Source organism: Dama dama, chromosome 16 (genome assembly GCF_033118175.1).
Source record: "Dama dama isolate Ldn47 chromosome 16, ASM3311817v1, whole genome shotgun sequence".
Taxonomy (NCBI): Eukaryota; Metazoa; Chordata; class Mammalia; order Artiodactyla; family Cervidae; genus Dama; species Dama dama.
Window position 1 is genome coordinate 1,816,322 of NC_083696.1, and position 18,864 is coordinate 1,835,185.

The following is an 18,864-nucleotide window of genomic DNA, read 5'->3' on the forward strand; positions in this document are numbered from 1 at the left end:
TCGTACATCCTCTGTACTTATCCTCTGAGACAGCTTTGGGAGATATTAAGGATAGCTTAGAATTCACTCCATGTAACATTCACCTGAACCAACACACACTCCTCCATCCTGTGGACTGAAATGGAGAACCACAAAACCAGAGATGAGGCCCCGTCCCGCACAAGCTTCTCTTCTTGTGTTTCCTCCACACTCAACCCCAACACCTGTGCCTTTCTGCTTCTCCTATGAGGATGAGTAATGTGGACGCCACTTCCCGAGATCCCCGACCCTCTGCCAGGCTGGCACGTCAGCGTGACATTTACCTCCGCCTACACTGAAGAGGGACCTTCCCCTAAAAGCTGGCGCAGAAAGCAGAGGCTGGTGGTCCCCCATCGAGGGCCCGGAGCATCTGAGAGGGCCTGAGGGAGAGCTGGCTTGAGCCTGGGGTGAGGCTCCCCAGCCATCTCGGCCCCTTCACTTGAGGGGGGAGCAGGGCATGTGGGGAAGGGGCTGCAGCCAACTGTCATAACCGCACTGCATTCCCAAAATTGCTGGGCTCTGATCTCAGTGACGCCTCCTTTAAGCAGATGCCCACCCTCATGGGTCTCACCGCCCACAAGACCCCACAATCTGTGTGCCTGCCCCCCATACACCATCCAGGAAGCAGCCCTGTTCCCACACCACGGACTCTGCTCCCCAGCTCGGTGGGGGGACAGGCCCACAGCCAAGGTCCACCCTCTCAGCAGCCTGAGAGCCTCTCCAGCATCAGGAGGAGACGCAGGGCTGCAGTCACCCTGTGGAGGCTACTCAGCGCTCCGGCCGAAGGCAGTCGTGAAACGGCCGAGATCTCACAGGAGCCGGTGAAGGAGACTGCCACCCCTTCCTGCTCTTGCCTGCCGCGTTCCCGAACACCTCCCCCTCGTGGGACTGCAAGAGACACTGGGGTGAACAGGGAATGGGTGGGCTGCAGGGCCCCCGGGGAACTACGTGTGTCTGTGCTGGTTCCCGCTTACAGGGTCGCTGTGAGAAACACACGAGGCGATGCGTATAAACCCCGCCCCCAGGGCCCAGGGCCCGGTCAGGACTCAGCGTCATCACTGTGGCCCCAAGTGGCCCCAATTCGCGCCTCCTCTCTCGCAGCACCAGACGCCGTCCTTGGTGCTGAAATCGCCCCTTCTCTTCTGCAGCACCAGGCGCCGTCCTTGGTGCTGAAAGCCGCCCCTTCTCTCCCGCAGCACCAGGGGCTGTCCTTGGTGCTGAAAGCCGCCCCTTCTCTCCCGCAGCGCCAGGGGCTGCCCCTTGGTGCTGAAAGCCGCCCCTTCTCTCCCGCAGCACCAGGGGCTGTCCTTGGTGCTGAAAGCCGCCCCTTCTCTCCCGCAGCGCCAGGGGCTGCCCCTTGGTGCTGAAACTCGCCCCGTCTCTCCCGCAGCGCCAGGCCAGGCTGTCCTTGGTGCTGAAAGTCGCTCCCTCTCTCCCGCAGCACCAGGCGCTGTCCTTGGTGCTGAAAGCCGCCCCTTCTCTCCCGCAGCACCAGGCGCTGTCCATAGTGTTGAGAGCCCCGCCATGAAAGCAGCTCAGTCTACAGAGACCGCCACGGGAGGAGGAGCACAGCGAAGCGACAGGCAATGGTGACCACGGATGCAACAAAAGATGAAATCGTGCAAAATGACAGAAGGGCCTGAGTGGGGGTGAGCAGGGGTCATCTGGAGAGACATTAGGAAGAGCCTCCCTGAGGAGGTGACACTGAGCCCATGGGAGTCGAGGGCTGCAGATCTCCCCGGGCAGCCCCTCCAGGCCACGTCGGGACCTGTGTCCCCATGGGCAGAAGCGGGGAGTCAGGCCCCGGAGGGTCTTGGGGGGTACGTTACGCCAGCCCCTCACTGCCTCATTTACAGACGGTACCACAAATCCAGGGGCCCCGCCACGACCAGAAACGTCACCTCCTTTGCAGGAATGGAGACCTGCTCTAGAGAATCTGGTGGCTTTCCAGTGACCCTACTGCCACCTGGGACAGGCAAGCACAAGGGCCCGGGCCCACACGGGACACGTCAGTGCTCGGCTGCCGTAGCGTGTGCCCACCATGCACACAGAGCCACAGCCCCTCTAGAGTGTCCCCCCTCAGTCCTGGCCGGTCCCTGGAGGGGGCTCAGGACACGAGCGTCGGCCGCCGGGCACTGCCCAGCCCTGCCTGTTGCGGTGGAGGCGAGGAGGCCATCCGCCCAGTGTCCCGGGTGCTCAGGACAGGTGGCTCTGAGGATAGGAGCCCGCGCCTCGGCCAGTGGACACAGCCACGCTCTGGGGCCCTGGGACTGTGCAGTGCTCCTGGAGGCCCCCACGGGCAGCAGCGGAGGACGTTCAGGACGGCTGGGAGCCGCACTCCTAGATCTGCTCTCAGCACAGACGACAAGTCAAAGGGAAACAAGGGAACAGAACCACCGCCTGCCACGTGCATGACCACCAGCAGCACCCTTCACCCCCAAGCCTCTCCAGACTCAAGTTCGTGCGTCAGGAGGAGACTGGCTGCACTGAAGACACTCCAGAGAAGGTGCGCCCCCCTCGTGCCAGCAAGGGTACCGAGACGGGGTCCGCACACCCCGCAGGCACAGCCCCCGCCTCCACAAACGGACACGGCACCGCCCGGCCCAGCAGCTGCCCCCAGCGCCGGGCAGCAGAGCGGAGACCTGGGTGTGCAGAGACTGTTCAGAGACTCAGCTCACAGCAGCCCAAGGCTGCGGACCCAGAGGGCTTCCACGGGCTGTCCATCCGCCTGGGTCCTCCTCAGGACCACACACACACGTGCAAACACTTCCTGGGGAGACGGGGCTGTCGACTGGGCTGCCATCTGAGACGTGCCTCCAAACAGCTCCGTGTGGGGTGCGGGTGGCTCTGCTTTGGGGGACAGGACAGGCCCTCACACCCCTAATGCACAGACGGCTCATGCCCTGGGGAGAGAGACCCGCGCGGCCTGGCGTGTGCTGACTCCCCTCCACTCCCCCAGGCAACAGGCCTCCCAGGATGTAGCTGTGCTCCCCACCTCCCACACCCAGATGGGGAGACCAGGATCAGCCTCAGCTCCAGACATCACCTCCTCAGAGACCCCCTCACCAATTCGTGAGTATCTCTTCCCTCGGGGCCCATACACAGGGCTCACAACTCCAGCCTGGCCCCCGCCCGCCCGCCCAGGTCCTGGGTAGATGTTGACACCACGTCCCCCCTTAAAGAGCCTGACTCCTGGAGGCCAGGTCCCTGGGCCCATCACCCTGGAGCAAGGCGGGGTGCACAGTGGGGTGCTAACCTGCCGGACCAGATGTGTTTAACTGTCAGGGGGTGGCTGAGAAGGGTCTGTGCACGCACACGCACACTCGGGAGTGCTACTGTATCAAGAACAACTCCTGCTGTAACATGCACGCCCATCACAAGGGCACATTCCCTCCGTCACATCTAGGAAACAGGGCTTCTTGAGGGGTGAGCTGGGCGTGCTCTGAGGTTGGTCTGTGCGTCACCCCAGAGGCAGAGCCACCCCGTCACCATGTACATGGGCAGCCATGCGCCAGGGAGCCCTGAGGGAGGCTGGAGGTGTCTCTCTGTCTTGACACTGCGCGGGACGTTTGGGGAAATAAATTCGGGACAAAGCCTCCAAGAACTTGGGACACCACATGACCTGCACAGGGGCATCCACTGGGTCCACAGAAGGTGACACCAGAAGCCTCCAGCCAGAGCCGACAGAGAGGTCAGTTTATGCACAGGGTGGCGGGGCAGACATGCACTTATGAGGCAGAAAGCACTGGAGTGCTTCAGGGCTGGCCGGCGCCTGACCGTCCTCCCAGCAGGTACCAGTAGGACGGACGTCAGCAGGAAAGGCCCCGGACACAGCTCCGCCCAGAGTGTGTGCAGCAGGGCCCTCGGAGACGCGTCGTCTGGATAACCACTGGCACTGAACAGAGTGAAGGCGAGCTACTGCTGCCTCCTCTGCACAAGGCCGGAGCGGCCTCTGCGGGGCGCCTGCCCTCAGGGGCGCGCAGGGTGGGGCCTACCAGGCGGTGCTGCCGCGGGCCGCGGGCTCCAGGTGACAGAGCAGCTCCAGGGCGTGTGCAGGGCTCGTCGCGTCCTCGGGGGACTCCTGGCCGCCGGGCTCCAGCTCCGCGGGCATCCTCCACACGGCGGCGCAGGTCACCACTTTGCTGTCTGCAGCTGCGGGGCAGGACAAGGGAGACGTCAGCAGAGCGCGCTGCCCCCCCACCCCGCAGGCAGCGGCCCACATCCCTGCCCCAAGGAACCGGACCGACCGCGCAGCTCAAGCCCCTGCTCCCCTGCCTCCACGTCATCCTGCTGCCGAAGAAAATTTAATTTCCTCAAAATTGATTTCCTCCTGTTCTTCTTCAATAGTTCTTCAAACAAGGGAGGGAGACGGGGCGGGGGGCTGGGGTGGGCTGCAGCTAAAGCTATAATCACTGTGGGTGCAGAGAGTCTAAGGGCCACATTAAACACATTTTCCTTGGAAGCCCCGTGAGAGCACCAGGCTCGGGGGCGGAGGAGCACGTGTGTGGTGCTCACACATATGTGCTAAATAGTGTCAGTGCGGGTGCAGGCCCCTCAGTCCACTGAAGCCGTGAGCACGGGCCGGGGGCCACAGGTCAAGCCCTGGCACAGAGCAGCCCAGGGCCCGACCTCAACGCAAGACCACTTTGTGGACAGAGAGGCAAGTTCCCTCTTTGCAAGGAGCATGCCGGCTCCAGGTTTCCGCCCTCTAAAAAAGTCCTCTTCTATGAGCAGATTTTTGCAGTGAGACACAAAATAAGATGAAAAGACACAAATGAGACCAAAGAAACAGATTTAATGTTACATGATTAAAAGCTGAACCACAAACTCTTAAACGTAAACTCTTCCAAAATGTGCTGCTTGGTTCTGAACAGCACATGTGCTAAACATCTTCCCCTTTAAAAGTGGTCTTTAATAAACGGTAATAAAAGAAGGAATAGGCTTCAGTGTTAAATCAGTAACTGGTATCAAGTGAAGAATATGAAATAACTGTAGAAAACAATGCCCCATGAGCAGTAATTCCTACACAAAAATTAAGAGGGGGAAAAAAAGCACCTTACCATCCATTAGAAAACGTCCCACTTCTTACTACATGCCATGGTCCTTCGATCTAAACACCAAACTCATCAGCCAGGAACCCCACAGCAGTGACCACATGGGAAATGCCTGGCCCCCCAGTGCTGTTATCACAACACCATCATCCCCCACGATCAAACGGTCAGCAGGAGGATCAGGACTTCAACCACGTCTCTCTGATCCCTATCTCAGCGCTCTGTCCATGTACCTGACTGGGTCTGACAGGGCAGGGAATTGCAGCTTAAAGAATCATGGGTGTTACATGCAAATTCAGTGTTAACACATCCACCTTTAACCATGCAGAGTACAGCATGACAGTTTCTGTCTACTAGTGAAATGGATTTTTTTGCTGAGATTTTAACTTTCACAGTTTCACTGCAGAGCCCCTGGGGTTGGCAACAGAACTCCTGAAAAGAGAAAAACTAACTGGTAACTCTGAGTTGGAAGGCAGCAGCAAATGCCCAAAACACTCACCCAGCAGAGGCACAGGTTATTCTAATCTTCCTAAATGACAGAAAGAGGAAGTTCTACCCTGAAAAGTGATGGGGCAAGTGACCTGAGAACAAAACGCTGACTGTGTGCACGAGACAGCAGGTGACACGCGGCAGAAACAGCTGGTGCAGGAGGGGTGGCCAGCGCTGAGCCCCGCAGCCAGCTCCCTCCGAGAATCCTGCTCCAGAGTCGGGCAGGTAACGCTTCCTACAGCTTCCTGCTCACCCGGCAAACCTAACTGCTGCGGGTGAGACGTTAAATGCTTCCCCCTTGAGGAGAAGAATGAGACGAGAATACTCTGTGCTACACCGGAGGTCCTAACTACTTCAGCATGGCAAGAAAAAAAAAAAAAAAAAAGCTGTAAGAACAAGAAAAGAACAAAAGTACTATTATTCGCTAAGGATTATGTGTGTAAAAATCTTAGAGTCTACACACAGACAGTAAAAATACAGAGGGAAATCAGCAAAACTGCTAGACACAAAGATGATGTATAAAATTCAACTGGTATCTATAGATTCACAAAGATTTTTTTAAAAACAAAAGTTGAAAAACTATTAACAATCTAATTACAAAATGAAATATCCAATAATATCTCAAATGAAAGAGGTACGAAATGCAAAACACTGCTAACAGAGCAGAGGCCTCACTAACTGGAGGGCATACCATGTTCATAGATGGGAAACTTCTCGACTGCAAAGAGCCCTGACTCCTCAAAGTTCTACTTGGCTTTTTTTTTTTTTTGGAAGAAATGCTAAAATTTACATGGAAGTGTGAACTACCCAGATGGCCAAGACAGTCACGCAGAAGAACAAAACTGGATGGTTTACAATCTGGCATTAATTTACTGCTGATACCCAGTTAGATAAATAGCCCAGAGAAAGAAAAGGGAACCCAGAAATAGATTCCACAGAGGTGGCCACCTGATTCAAGACAAAAGGACAAAATGACACTTACTGGAGTGGACAAAGGATGATCTTTTCAACAAAAGACGCTGGATCAGCTATGCATCCATGTGAAAAAAAAATGAGCTGCATTCTACTTCACAACACATCCAAAAACTAACTCCAGAAAGACTGGAGATGGAAATAAGTAAGATAAAACCATACAAATCTTTCTAGAATACACAGTAGTATATCCTAACTCTGGAACAAGCAGACTTCTTAATTGAGGCAGAAAAACCACAAATGACAAAGAAAAAGACTGATAACAGGCTACTTTATAATTAAGAACTTCATTCACCAAAAGACATTGGACTTTATCAAAATTTAAAACTGCCGCTCTTGGAAAGACTTGGCTTTAAAAATAATGCAGAACTTGGGAGACAATATTCAGAATACATGTATCTGTATCCTGATAAAGGGCTTGTATCTAATATATATAAAGAATTTCTACAACTTAATAATAAGACAAGTAACCCAATTTTCAAAAGCAGACAGAAGACTGAATTAGACATTTCACAAAAGAAAACATATGAATGGTCAAAAAGCTCCAGAAAAGACGTTCAACACCAGCAGTAACTGGAGAAAAATGCACAATAAAACCAAAACAAGATAGACTGCATTCCTGCCGGAAAGACTAAACGTCAATGTAAAGGCAACTGTACTCCTCAAGTATTGCTAGAAAGAGTGTAAAATAATTCAAACATTCTGGAAAACATTTTGGCAGCTGATCGTCCACATACCAGGTGACCCAGCAATCCTGCTCTCAGGAGAAGCTGTTGGGAAGCGTGGCTTGTTGGTAACAGGCTCTGTGACCACTCTCTGACCCCAGCAGTTAAACCTGGCCCCGAAGCGAGAGTGGCCTGCTGGTGGTAGGCGACTGCCAGAAGCCAGGGGGCAGCAATTATACTAATGACCAACCAGGCCAGGGTACCAGCCAAGGAAGGCCAACTGGCAGACTGACAACAGGAGACGTCCTCCAAGGAATGGAGCAGATGGCCCTCCGCCCCTGTATCGCTGGCCCCCCACATAGAGACACGCGTCCACACAAATGCCAAGGGAAACAGGAGTGAATGAGCAGGAGGCTGAGGGGAGTCACCCCACTGAAGTCATAGTCCTTCAGCCAGGCCTGGGCTCGGCAGTTTCAGACACGGGACCTGCTGATGGGAACGTGGCCGGATGCCCTGCAGTCGGGACCCCGCAGCACGAGGCAGGTGTGTAACAAGACACCCCCACCCCCGTCGGTCTCCAGGGACCTTCTGCTGCTTACCTGGGGCTCACACGCCGGGCAGAGGGCCACACCCTGGCAGCTCAAGGTTCACTGAACCCAAAGCGTCCCATGTCTCCATTAGACTGGGGCGCTGGGGGGCCAGGCGATAAATGAACAAAGCCAGGTCACAGTAGGCGCGCCAGGCCTGCAGACCCACCCAGACAGGCCATTCCCACGGGGCGGACGTACAGCAGGGGGTAAAAGGCCCACCGCCCCGTGGCCTTTGGGGTCAGCGGGTGGAAGCCTCAGAAAGGGTCCTTCTCCCGGTCAAAGGGCAGTGGAGACACGGGCCTACTTTAAGGGTTAAGGGCATGGCGGGCCGGGGCCTTGTGGACAGCAGCCACAGAGCAGATGCACTCGGGGGGCCGGGAAGAGGACAGGCACGCCCTGCCCATCCTCGCCACCTGCACTTGAGGCTGGAGGCCAGCGGGGAACCCCAGCGGAGAAGACTGGGAGCCCAGTCAGACCACAGTGGCCCACAAGGATGCAAAACATCATCAAATGGTTGCATAACACAAGGTCCAGGTCAGCAAGTGCCGTGAGAGTCAGGGCGAGGTGCCTGAAGCAAGGAGATGCCCTCCCTGCGGGGGAGTCAGAGGAAGCTGCTGGGAACAGGAGCAACCTGACCCGTTTCCCCGGGAAGGTGTGGGCACATGGAAGTGTGCACAGAGGTGTTCTGAGCAGGCTCGCAGGCCCGGGGATCTCAGGGCGTGGAGTATGGCCAATGCTCCCATGTGGGACAGAACGAGGTGAACTAACGCCGAGAGAAATGAGGGCTGGAGCCTTCGAGGACCAAACCAGGAGGGGCCTCGGGGACCAGTCAAGGCGTGTGGAGGGCCTGCTTCAGACCAGGAAGGGAGGCCAGCAATTCTGAAACCACACCGCATCTGCTGGGAAGAACTCCATCAACACGAGGCAAGTCCAAAGCCCCTTATTGAAAGACAAACACCAGAACCATCCTGAGGAAGACCAGAAAGCCACCAGGTTCAGGGCCTATGGGAGGCTCCTGCCAAGATCACCCACCCGAGAGATGTGCAGGGCTGCAGAGTACTGTCAGGGTGCGCTCTCGGTCCAAGGAATACGGTAGGCGTTATCAAAACTCTCCAAGTCGTCAGAAGCAGATGAAATGGAAGGTAAACAGTGCTAAATGAGAAACGCTGGAGGTATACCCATCGAGACACGCAAATTGGCTCTGAAACTCTGAGGGTTTCCATATCTGTATGGATCTCAACTGAGCATTCAACACATATCCACCAGCTATCAAAGAAACCAAGGTGCTTTCAAGAAGGAAAACCCGATCTTTAGAAGGAAAATGCGGTAATGACCACCGAGGCGTTCTTCTTTTATCTCTGTTTTCAAAGCGACCCTGAGGTCAGGCCCCGCAGTCTAACTGCCGGAGTTACTGCTCCTCTCCGGTGACCGGGAGCCCCCCCGCCCCACGCCCCGCGGGCAGGGCCACCTCCTACGAGCCCGGTCTCCACCGCAGGTTCAGACCCACGGATGACCCGGCGCAGGCAACTCCCCACCATGCCCCGCATCCTCAGCTGAGGAGACTGAGGCCCAGGGACCCAACTGACCACCCCGGCTCACGGGGCTCATTCGCACCAGCCCAAAGCCCACCGAAGCCCCCTGGCTTGGGGACAGCCCAGCGCTCTGAAGGAGAAAACGTGCGCTGTGAGCTGTGTCTCGAAGGCCCATCTGATGCCAGCCTGTCTTTTACATGTAACACTCGGTCTGAAGGCACTTACTTAATGAGATAAAAAGATAATCGGGCAAATGCATGGAAACAGCACACTCGAGGCTGCCAAGTGCACCCACGCAGGGCGCAGACTGCGGTGGGGAGCAGGAGGCCAGGCTTTACGGACTCGGAGGAGATAAGAGCTTTTGTAAGCCTGAGCAAAGCCCAACCAGGGATACAGTCTGATCCGCAGCCGCGGGGGAGGAGGCTTCCATGGGGCACGGTGACTTGGAATCCGAGGCTATTTTCAGAGACTTCCGCCAGCTGACACGGGCTGAGCAGGATGAATGAGGCAGGATCCGGCTGAGCTGGTGTAACCCACCAGCACCCAGGGAGGGAGGCACGCCCCCTCACCAGCCCCAGTCTTCATGCCCCAGGAGGAAGGAGCCTGCGGCGAGGAACAAAGGGCAGACAGGCATCTCCCCCAGCGGTGGGAGCCCTGCACCCCGAGATGCCTGAGGGCGGGTGGGGCGATGCCGCCGCAGCAGGGTCGGGGGGACAGGCCGTGAGCACCGGCGGGCACAGGCAGGGAGCACGCCAGTCCTGGGCTCTGGCAGCGCAGAGGAGACAGGAGGTGGGCCGGGTCCTCCAACGCCTGGGGGGTGTGACCGAAGACTCGGGACCGGGCAGGACCTACCCTGAGCCCCCGCAGTGGAGTCACAGCCTCTCACTCCGCTCCTGAGACGGTTCATAGGCCAGGGCCCGCCTTCCGGGAAACCTGGGCTCCCTTGGGCAACGACCCCGTAAGCACCACCCCGAGAACGTCCTGTAGGTCTCCCCCCAGAAGCCAGCCACTCCTGGGGCAGCGGCGACAGGAGGAAAGGGCCCCGTGAGAGCTGACACAGTCCCCGCCCAGCACATAGCACCCCATCTCACCGTCAGACCCACACACGGCGGCCCAGGCCCCCTCTCAGAGGGCCAGCAGGCACCGTGTGCCCGACTCCAGACGGGACAACGGGGAGGGGGCGGGGTCCCCAACCCTCCAGGGACAGCAGAGCCAGTGGGGCAGGACGGGGGGCATCCTCTTCCCCTCAGAACACCATGGGGCGGGGGAACGGAGCACGTCTGGGGGCCCCTGGTGTGCGGAGCTTCCTCACGCCCACGCTAAACCCACGGGGCACCTGCGAGGTGGCAGAAGGTTCCAGGAGGCGGCTCCCCGGGCCGGTGTGGCCGCTGTCCGGCGTGCTGCTGTCCCAGACACGAGACGGCACGGGCACACAGCGGCCTCCTGGAGGACCACCAGCAGCCGGCCCACTGCCGCAAGGTGGGCGGCTCCCGGCCCCCAGCGCCTTGTCCCCGTGCCCCTGCCACAGCCACCAACCCAGGTGGGGGGCTGCCTGTCTCGGGGGGCCACCAGAGGACAGGGCTGCTTTTAAAGGAGACTCAGAGGCGACGGGAAGGGCCTGAGAAGGGCCCGCGCGGCCCACAGAGCTGGGATGCGGCCTACTGCACGCTCCCCTCTCAGCTCCTGAGGCGCCAGCCACAGCCTGCTCCGTAACAACCACGCAGCTGCCCGGGCATGTCCTGCCGGCCTTCCCGGTCGAGGGGTCTGGGCGCTGCGGGGGACAGGCTCTACAGGGGTCCCGTGAGTGGTGTGGTGCCAGGTGTCCGGGGAGCTTGACCCCCGAGTAGGCCAGAACCCTCATCCCTCCAGGCCCCCGCTGCCTCCAGCTGGCAGCCGCCTTTCCATGGCCTCCCAGCCCAGAGCCCCAGCTGCCCACCCCAGCCAGCCTGCTGGCCCTTCCTCAGGCCTCTATCACCCCCACACCCAGCCAGGTGGAGCCAAGTGACCCAAAAGGCACAGGTGCACACCCATGACTTCCCCCACCCCAGATCTCCAGCCCAGCCCTGTGCCCCCGGCTCTGCTGGGACCACCCTCGTCCTTACTCCTGAGACCCCCAGAGACGTTCACAGCCCCAGCTGGACTCCACGTGGCCCCAGCGCCGTCCTGACTCACCGAGTCTGTCCGGCAGCGCCCATGGGTGGCGCTGAGCGACCACAGGGACACACCCAGCCCCTGTGCTGGTGGCCAGCAGGGAGCAGGCCAGGGCCGGCCAGAGCCCCCTCCTGACCACCGACCCTGCAGCCCTGCGGGCCGGGGCTGCTCCAAGGCCTCACCCCCCAGCAGGCCCGCTGCAGACCCCGGAGAGCTCTGCCCTTCTCCGACCCGACTTCCTGCAGATGCAGCACCCCACAGCTGCGGCCGCATGTCTGGCCGAGCGCCCCGAGAACTGCCGCCCAGGGGCTCCTCCTCGTGCTGGACCCTGACACCTGACTGCAAACGCACAGACCGGAGCCCACAGGCGTCACGGCTGCAGCTCGCCTCTGGCAGGTGTGCGCGCTGCCGGGCGGCGATGGAGCCAGTGGGCTCAGGTTGCCGTTGCCCAGGGAACGGCCACTGAAGCATGTGCCCTCTGCAGGCGCGGGGAACCCCGCTGATGCCCATTACTGCTCTCGGGGTGATGGGGCTGGCGCCAGTTCAGAAGCCTGACTCTGCCCGTGGACACGCAGGCTCACCTCGGAGCCTGATGAGCAGACACAGAGTCCCTCACTGGCCCAGCAAAGCACTGGGCAGAGAGAAGGAACTATCTCTGCGCCGCACACTCATAAAACCACCCCTGCCAACTAGAAATGAGCGCACAGCCCTGGAACGATGAACCGTCCTTTATCTTACTGGAAATGCTCCTCCTTCCTACTTTATTTTACTGAGAATGGCTCAAAGCGCAGGACATGAAGGGGGGATTCCAAAACACAAAAGTAAGACTAACTTAAACCACGTCTGTCTGATCATCAGTCTTTTTTAAATGAACAGGGTCACTTTTTGGAAACTCTGGATCTTTCCGTGAAACACCCACACACATACACACATACACATAAGTTGCTCGTAAGGTCTGGTAACATTTTACATATTTACAGTACTTTCTCCTGGACAAGCTTCAAGCGCTCAGATCTTTGCAAAGCCCAAAGGCAGCTGAAGTTAGTCACCCTGTGCGGTTTTCCCGCTGAAAAGCTCCTGAGGGGCAGGGCTGAGAAGCAGGCGGGTGCAGGGGAGTGTCTGCGTGGTGAACCCAGGTAACACTCCCTGCTGACACCTGACCTGACCCTCCTCCCCTGCGAGAGGTGACACGGTGGGGGCGGGCTGCGTGGACGGATGCGAGTCCGCAGAGGTGGTCGCGGGAGACAGGCCTGCCCACTCACTCCGCTCGCCTGCCCACAGATGTGTCACCCGCCGGCCCCTCCGCCCGCCCCCTCCGCGGTCTCCAGGCCCCGCCCTGCCCAGCGTGCAGCATCTCCCTCAGTGCTGCTCTCAGGAGGGTGGCTCCTTCCTTGAGCCTCCCTCATGCCCCTCATGGTGCAGGGAGCCACCACGGAAGCTGAGTAAAAGCTCCGCCTGTCTTCCCGAGAGCAGAGGACGGCCAGGAAGGCCCTTCCCACGGGGAACACCAAGCTCCGCTCTGGCCCCGCCGCCCGCCCCGCCCAGGCCGCCGGGCTCCACGCGGCGTCACCTGCACCCCACCCCAAGGATGCTCCCCAGACCGGTCCTGTCCCTCCTCCAGCAGCGGTTCCTGTGAAACCCTGGACACGTGGCCTCTGGGGCGGAAGCACAGGACCGCATGGGCTCCCAGGTGACCTGCCAGTGTCCCCCCATCCAGGGCTTTGTCCCCCTATCACCTCCGACAGGAGTAGAGAGATCTCGAAGGTGAGTGTGGACAGCGAGGACCTGAGGAGCGGCAGGTGAAGAGGACCACACACGACCCGATTCCTTGCTGGAAAAGCAGGACGCTCTCCAGCTGCTCCTCAACCTCTGCTAAGTGACACAGAGGTCCCGTAAAACAGACCACGACCTCATCCCCAAACAGAAAGGGAGCTCAAACACTGAATCTGAACCAGATCTGGGGACCCTTCAGTAGTTTCAGAAATTTTCATTAAACTTACCCAACTTCTCTGAAAATAGACCATGGTGAAACAGCAAACGTTACAACTGGGAAAAGGTCTGCTAGGGTGTTTGGGAAATCCTTCTACCTCTCTGACCGGCATCATCAAGCAGATGACAGCCATCAGTGATGCAGGGACAACTACTGTGAAAAACCAAAGTGCTCCCATTACAAAGGCAGGCCATGGCCAGGTTCTTGGAAGAAGAGATGCTGGCTGGAAATGTCACTAAGCAACAGGGCCCACCTCCTCTCCTCTCCCCCGCCCTCCCTCGGGCTCCTCAAGTGTCACGCTTGGACCCTCAGCCACGTCCAGGTGGCAGACACTTGAGTCCAAACATGAAGATCCCAGGGGCAATCCTCACCATCGGAGAAAAGCTTCCGCTGAAAACTGGGTCAGACGCTGCAGGATGGCGGAGACACACCCCACCTCAGAGCATGACCTCTAAAAACAGTCTCGTCTTACTCCAAACGCACAACAGCGGGCCCTGCGCACGCGGGAAGTCTACTGAGAGGGGGGCTTCCCAAAGGACGGCCCAGGGCCTTCCGTCAGCCGACTCAGCGAGTGGCTGGGCGGGGAGGGTACTCACAGAACGCAGCCTGGACCTCCCTCAGGGCCACCGCGTCCCCAGACCTGGACGTGGACGGGCAGCAGCCACCCTGCTGCAGCCGCAGTGCATTCCCCCCAACCCGCCCCACACCCACCATCTCCTGGAGCAGACTCCACGCCCAGGATTCCCACCCAGGCTCACTCTCTGCCGCACTCACTGCCCGCGGGCCTCTCTTCCTGGGACAGAACTGTCTATTCCATCTCCCCACCGGCTGGCGAGGGAGGCTGGAGTCAGGCCCCTGCCACCATCCTCCCTGGCCTCTGGGCACCCACTTTCTGCCTCCCTTCTCAGCCACGCTGAGGCCACTCCCGCCTTCTATCTGGCTTTAAACAAAGGACGCCAGCCTCAGAATGTCCCGTCCTTCCGAGCGGACAGTGGGAAGAAGAACTGACACCACCCAGACACCCAGGACCACACCTCCACAACCAACAGCAGAAACCTGGGGAGGAGACAGAGACCCAGGAGGTGGGCCAGGGCTGAGAGTGCCCTGGGTGCTGACTCCCTAGCCGGGATACCGAGGGTCATAAGGAAGAACCTCTGCATTCCACCACAGGTTCATCATAAGAAATGCTGCCTCCAGACTTCAGTTATCCATAATGGCCCATCTCCGGGAACCCTGCTCCCAGGTAATGAGCATGAAGTGAGCTTGGTTTAGCTCACAGGAATTCTCTTGACCACCTGTGAACGGCTCCAGGAGGAAGAAATTCACACATTCCCCTGGGGGCCCGAAGGGAAGGAGGAAGCATCTGACTTTGTTCCATGCCCTTTCAGTATAAAAGCAGCAGAGATTCTGACTCTGGCAAGATGGTTCCTTGTGGGGCACAAGCCCACCGTCATCTGTCTGCTGGCTTTCTGAGTAAAGACGCTATTCTCTGCCCCGCCAGCTCATCTCTCCATTATCAGCCTGTCCTGCAGCAAGCAGAGCGAGCCTGGACTCCTAACAGTGGGGCACGGAACCAGCCCCCCGTCCTCGCCGCAGGCAGGCTAGCAACTTGACTTTCAACCCGCAGAGATGCCGACGGCACCTCCTTTTCAGCAGCAGCTCACCCACCTCCCCGCAGCCCAGTGACAGGACACACTTGCCTGTCCAGCGCTGAACCTGAACCGCTCCTCATCCAGGCTCCCCGGCATCCCACCTCCACGATCAGGGCCAAGGCCAGGGCTCTCCTGACATGGGGCATCACACACACCAGAGGCCCCGGCTGGCACAGCCCCCACATCCATCCTCTGCCCCACAGCACTGGTCCCCGGGTGGGGACGGGGGGAGGCTCCGAGGGGCTCTTCTCGAGCCCTGGACATGCAGAGCAAGCAGCAGCTGGACAGACACCCGGGGGACAGACAGATGCGTGCGCCTCCCTCCCCCGCTGCCTATCCCACCATCCTGAGAGCTGGGCCTGCCAGCCCCTCCAGAACCCAGGCCACCAGGCTCCCGCCCCACATGGCAGCCCAGCCGCTCCCGCTGCCTGGACTCTTGCACGCTGCCCAGCTCAGGCAGCCCCTGGAGCGGGAGTCTCCCAGACCTGTGCACAGGTGTGACACGCGCACACACACACGCGCACACACTGTCCCCCCTCCTGCAGGTGCTCAAGCTCCCCCTCGTCATCGAGAAGCCTGCCCCCGAGCCACGCCCAGCCTCGCAGGACCCAGGCCTCTCGCTGCACCTCCCCGACACTCTCCTCCACGGGATCTGTATTTACACTCACGTGTGAGCCAGGGCCCACCCCCAGGTCCACCCCAGGCCGGCAGGTGGAGACGGCCCAGGACAGAGCCAAGCGGTCATCACCATGTCACATAAGAGACGCAAAACCCGCCTTTAAACACAGAAGGGTACAAAGCAACGACCCTTCCGGTGAAGGTGGTTTTTGTCACTGATACGTGTGGGGGGCGGGGCAGAGTGTCAGACTTCAATTTGAAAGTCAGACGTTCCCGGGGAACCAGAACACAGTCAAGAGAAAACCTCCCTTAAGCCACGGTCACAGCAGTCCACTCCGGCTATCGCCTCTGGGAGTGTTGTGGTTTTTTTTTTTATTCAAATATTTATTGAGCAGCTAGGGAAATACATGGTCAGAGGTGAGGCAATTGCACAAATAGAAAGCAAAGTATAAGGTTCGCTGAATCACAGCAGGCAAGGTGTTTTAGGAGATCAATTGATTGCTTCCAGCCTGGAAGGGGCATGGGTGGGTGGCCAATCAGGAAAGGGGATTGAGATTAAAATAGAAGACTTCAGTCTGGACTGCTGACGATACTCAGTTTGGACTATGTGTGTCTCTCCTTTTCCTCGCCCCATCTTTGGGCTTAATTTACCAGTAGCGCCCAGGACTATCAACGCGCTTTTTCTAGCTCGCATTTCTGCTTTAATGTCTCCCGCAGAGCTAGGCCCTCTTGGTGTCTTAGGTGTTTCTTCCTGTTTTCTGAAGGATTCTTGACCTTTTGATCTTGGTGTTGATGGTTTTGAGTCTTTTCCATTTTGGTTCGATTTTTGTGCATTTTTGGCTGGAGTATCGCATACAGATTTCTTTACTGGAGCTTTTTCTTCAACTTCCTCATCAAAATCGTCATCATCATCGTCTTCATCATCGTCATCTTCATCAGCAGCAAGCCTTGCTCTTTTCTGGGGAATCTTTGCTACCACGTCCACAGGCAGAACGCTTTCCAGACACACTCAGGAGCTTCATATCCTCCTCCTCTGCATCTTCCGACTCTGCATCTTCCTCCACAACTCCTAAGTGCTGTCCACTGACATGCACAGGCCCTGAACCACACTTCAACCGTAAGACCACAGGGGGTGTAATTTCAAAGCCCCCAAGAGAAACCGTTGGCTGTACAGACATTTTCAAAGTTGCCAGTGTTACTTTAATTGGACTGCCTTCATAATTCATCACCTCTGCTTCAACAATGCGTACCTCATCCTTTGCTCCAGCCCCTAAACTGACCGTTCTTAAAGATAACTGGTGCTCATTTTCATCATTATCCATTTTGAAGTGATAATCTCTGTCAGCCTTTAGTTCACAACCGAAAAGATAGTTCTGGGGCCTCAAGGGGCTCGTGTCCATGTCCACTGAATCCTCCATGGGTTGGCGGCACGCACTTATGTGGGAGAGAAGCCGGACGGAATTAAACGACTACTGTTCGAACGAGCGGCCGCGCAGGACGGAATCACGCCAGGGACTAGGAGTGTTTCCTAGGGGGTGTTAATTCCGACTCGGGCTTCGAGACACGGGCTGCCACCTGGCCGTCCATGCTCAATCTGGCCCCAGGGTTTGCCCAGGATGAAGGTGATGGGGTGAGGGCGAAGCAGGCCCAGGGAAGGCAGGGACAGAAAGGGGACAAGACGCAGGGGCAGGACACCATGTGCCCGTCCTTCTGTGACCAGCCAGGCTAACAGCCGCCGGACCATGTGCGTCTGTTTCTGCCACAAGAGGGACACGGAGGAAGCCCGTCTCGTCCCCTCACACTACAGGCCAGGCCAGGAGTGGAGGCTCCCAGGGGAAGCACCCAGGCCTGGGGAACCTCTCCACCCTCAGGGAGCCAGCCCTCCACTTTCCGGTCAGGACGGAAAAGAGACCTGACCTTCAGCTTCTCTCGAGCTCCCGAGACTCCCCGGCTTCGATGAGGGTGCTTGGTGGTCCTGAACCCAGCCTCCATGTCAAGGAATGAGCGCCCGCAGTGGTGAGGACGGCTGGGGCGGGGGGCGCAGCTCAGAGAGAGCTCACGATCACACCCAGCGTCACCACTCAGACACTTGGAGGTCAAGAATTCAATTTTTTTGTAATTATGATTCACATGGAGGCAAAATGGGATGGCGTCTTATGTGAACAGCGCACAGTTCATTACATACCTGAGTGCCTTCTCTGTATCTGAGTCTGCTGGGCCCTGAATATTTATCATTTGTAACCTTTCTGCTTTCAAAGGGGAGCTAGGAAGGATAGCTGCTTGCTAAATGCCTTATGATATAGGTCAAAATAATACTATAAAAAAGGTATATTTTTAAAAGTTTTACCCAAGTATTTACAATGTAACCTCTGTTAAGACAACAGGTTTAAAAATGACCAGCTGCACTCAGGCAGCTTCTGCCAAGATGAGGACCCTAGTGGGGAGACAGAAGCAATGCCTATTTCTTCGTAACAGGTTACCAGACTCAAAGTCTGCATCCCCCCTCCAAGTTCCTGCACTGAAATCCCAGCCCCCAGTGCAACGGTGTCAGGAGGGGCCTTTGGGAGGTGTCAGGTCATGAGCGGAGCCGCGTGACGGGGCTGGTGCTCCTGTCAGAGACCGCACACCCCTTCACCCCCCAAGGGCACTGTCAGGGGATGACGAAGCCAGTCCTCACCAGTTGGGTTCCACTCAAAGATGATAAATTACCTCCTTTTGAAGCTCGCCTTCTGGGATCAGCAACCCGGCTCCTAGCAACACAGGGGACTGGATGGAGAAAGGCCTTCTCCCTCCACAGGCAGAGGCGGGCCCTCAGACCCTGAGGAGAGCAGGCCTGCGCCCACGGTTGGCCGAGGGACTCTCCTAAGCAGGCCTCTGGGTCGGAGGACGCGCTCGCCCCTTCCAGCTGGGGCAGCCCGTTTCACCCCGGGGCTCAGGATGCACGTGCTGGGGTGAACACAGCTGAACCACGTTGACTTAAAAACCAACTCCTGGGAAAGTATTTCCGGTCAGTTACATCAGTTTGAGAGTTCACATCTGGGTGTGCTAGAGCAGAGCCCCATGGGACTTTCTCACGGGGCTCCTCAGTCCACAGAGCCGCACAGAACCTCCAGAGTGGGAGGGAGGCGAAGAGCCC

General features: G+C 58.0%; 1 protein-coding gene and 1 pseudogene across 3 annotated transcripts in view; both read right to left on the reverse strand.

Annotated features, from left to right (window-relative positions):
• The window catches only part of EIPR1 (EARP complex and GARP complex interacting protein 1), a 101,316-nt gene that overhangs the window by 56,074 nt on the left and 26,378 nt on the right, over nucleotides 1–18,864 (reverse strand). For all 3 annotated transcript variants that reach the window (XM_061163251.1, XM_061163252.1, XM_061163250.1), the window contains one exon: nucleotides 4,014–4,170. In XM_061163251.1, coding sequence (XP_061019234.1) covers nucleotides 4,014–4,170 — 157 coding nt within the window. The remainder of the gene's footprint in view (nucleotides 1–4,013; nucleotides 4,171–18,864) is intronic.
• LOC133071027 (nucleophosmin-like) lies at nucleotides 16,131–17,151 on the reverse strand (annotated as a pseudogene).